Source organism: Austrofundulus limnaeus, unplaced genomic scaffold (genome assembly GCF_001266775.1).
Source record: "Austrofundulus limnaeus strain Quisiro unplaced genomic scaffold, Austrofundulus_limnaeus-1.0 Scaffold890, whole genome shotgun sequence".
Taxonomy (NCBI): domain Eukaryota; kingdom Metazoa; phylum Chordata; class Actinopteri; order Cyprinodontiformes; family Rivulidae; genus Austrofundulus; species Austrofundulus limnaeus.
In genome coordinates this window covers 76457-78862 of record NW_013953292.1, presented here as the reverse complement: position 1 = coordinate 78862, position 2406 = coordinate 76457, and the positions used below count along the sequence as shown (strand labels likewise).

General features: G+C 43.8%; 1 protein-coding gene across 7 annotated transcripts in view; it reads right to left on the bottom strand.

The window, feature by feature from the left end:
* The window catches only part of fat3a (FAT atypical cadherin 3a), an 87207-nt gene that overhangs the window by 8364 nt on the left and 76437 nt on the right, over positions 1-2406 (bottom strand). For 5 of the 7 annotated variants that reach the window (XM_014029365.1, XM_014029368.1, XM_014029366.1 and 2 more), the window contains one exon: positions 832-891. The exons of the other annotated variants lie outside the window; for them this stretch is intronic. In XM_014029365.1, the coding sequence (XP_013884819.1) occupies positions 832-891 (60 nt within the window). The remainder of the gene's footprint in view (positions 1-831; positions 892-2406) is intronic. 7 annotated transcript variants of the gene reach the window in all.

Below are 2406 nucleotides of genomic sequence, written 5' to 3'. Positions count from 1 at the left end.
GACCTCAGGACAACTAAAGACCTGAGCCCCTCTGTGGACCAGCCTGGACCTCAGGACTACTAAAGCCCTGAGCCCCTCTGTGGACCAGAATGGACCTCAGGACCACTAAAGCCCTGTCCCCCTCTGTGGACCAGTCTGGACCTCAGGACAACTAAAGACCTGAGCCCCTCTGTGAACCAGCCTGGACCTCAGGACAACTAAAGACCTGAGCCCCTCTGTGGACCAGTCTGGACCTCAGGACAACTAAAGACCTGAGCCCCTCTGTGGACCAGCCTGGACCTCAGGACAACTAAAGACCTGAGCCCCTCTGTGGACCAGTCTGGACCTCAGGACAACTAAAGATCTGAGCCCCTCTGTGGACCAGCCTGGACCTCAGGACAACTAAAGACCTGAGCTCCTCTGTGGACCAGCCTGGATACCAGAACAGGTTGGTTTATAGTGTTCTATATTAATAACACAATATTTTCTAATATCACTTCCTTCTTATCCTCCAAACTGAGAGACTCTGGTCTTTGTCTACTGCAGTTAACATACTGATTGTTGATAACAACTCCACAACTCGTGAAGAATCTGACCAGCCTCTTTGATCTGTCTAATGTTTCGTCCTGATCTGATCGTGTTTCCTCCAACACAGGGTGCAGGAAGGGTTTGAGGATCAGATCAACATCTGCAGGCATCACTGCACTACATCCAACAAAGTCAAGCAGAGCAAAGAGTTCTGATGATCATTTGGGGTTTTGGTTCTCTGATCCCTAAAAAGTGTAAATCTCAACAAAAAAGAAACAACTCATTGAATGAAGAAGACGTGACAAAGAAAATGAGACATGGTACCTTCACTCTCGATTGTGTCGACTGCATCATTAACCAGTCGAATGACAGTCACAATGGAGGCTTGAGGAGGAAAACAAGGAGCAGAGAAGTTTTTCAGATACAGGCATTCAAAGTGCAAACAGCTCACTGTGGTGTTGGTCAGGGCTGGCCTCATGCTGACCGCAGGAGAAATACACGTTAACCCCTGCGGCCTGCTGAATCAACTCTTTACTGTCATTCCAATCAGGTGTCTTTCTGAATTCAACTTTTAGGGCAAAAACATTATTTACACACTTGTTTTTAAAATTTAAATAAAGGAACTTATAAAGCAAGAAAAAAAAAACAAGGATGCATTTAAAAAGAAAGAAATGTAAAAAAAACAATAAAAAACTGTAATTTTTCTGTTAAAAGTAGAGACACCAGTCGGTCTGAAGCAAACACATTTAGGACGATACTCAACTCATGTTCAGGACAGACTGAGTCAATGAAAATGGAAACACAAAAGCAAAACAAAAACCTGCAAACAAGCCACAAACCACACTGAGTGACTGCATCACACCAGCTGATAACGCTCTGCTGGGTCAAACATGACATTTAAAATGTCTGATCGTCTCAGGGTTCCTTTAAAACCAGGGTCCTAGAATCTGTTACCTCTTTGGTCAGACACAAAAGCGTTTTTTAAAAGCGTTCCAGTGAGGCCTGAGACTCCTTTCGTCCATCTCTGTGGGGTTTATGAAAAGACTGAAGCAGCAGTGAATGGTTCAAGACACGTTGGAGACTCCTTGTGTAGTGTCGGTACAGTTCGGAATGGTTCCAAGCCATTTCCATTAGGGCAGATACTTGGAACCAGCCATTTTTAGTACCTACTTCGTTGTGGTTCCAAGCAGTCCCAGTCGACACCAAAATGTGACATCAGAACACTGTTCATCACTGATTGGCTAGGGGGTGGAGTCACTGGTTGCGTCTAAGTTGCCTTTACAACAACTCAAGGAGCCATTTTTTGACTTGTAGCAGCGACATTAGTCGCGTTTCCATCCAATTTTAATTTTAATCTTTAGCAAATTTTCAAAATTTATAACTTATTCGGCAAATGTGTTTCTATCCCCCATTTTGCGCTGTAACTTTTTTCGAAAACCCCAAAAAACACCTCCACCAACTGCCCAAAACTCACCTACTGGAACTGGACTGGAACGTCAATGGAAAAGCACCCGAACTGAACCGTTCCAACACTGACCGTACCGACACTACACTAATTACTTATTATACTTATTCTTAGATACTTATTCTTCATTTCTGCTGCTATAGACTTAGACTGCTGGAGCACAAACTGAGCACATTTCCTCACTCTGCTGTTGTCTTTAGTCTCTCTTCTCTACATGTTTATTGTAATTATTTCCATCTATATTGTTTTTTCTTTTTATCTCTTTTCCAGAAGTAGGTGCACCTGGACCAGTTCTTCTGTGTTTGTCTGTGTCTCTTTCCTGTCCCTCAACCAGCCGGTCGAGGCAGATGGTCTCCTGTCCAGGAGTCAGATTTATAAAACTGGCGTACGCACAATTTGAGCCCAGAAACTTGCGTACGCCACTTTTTACGCCA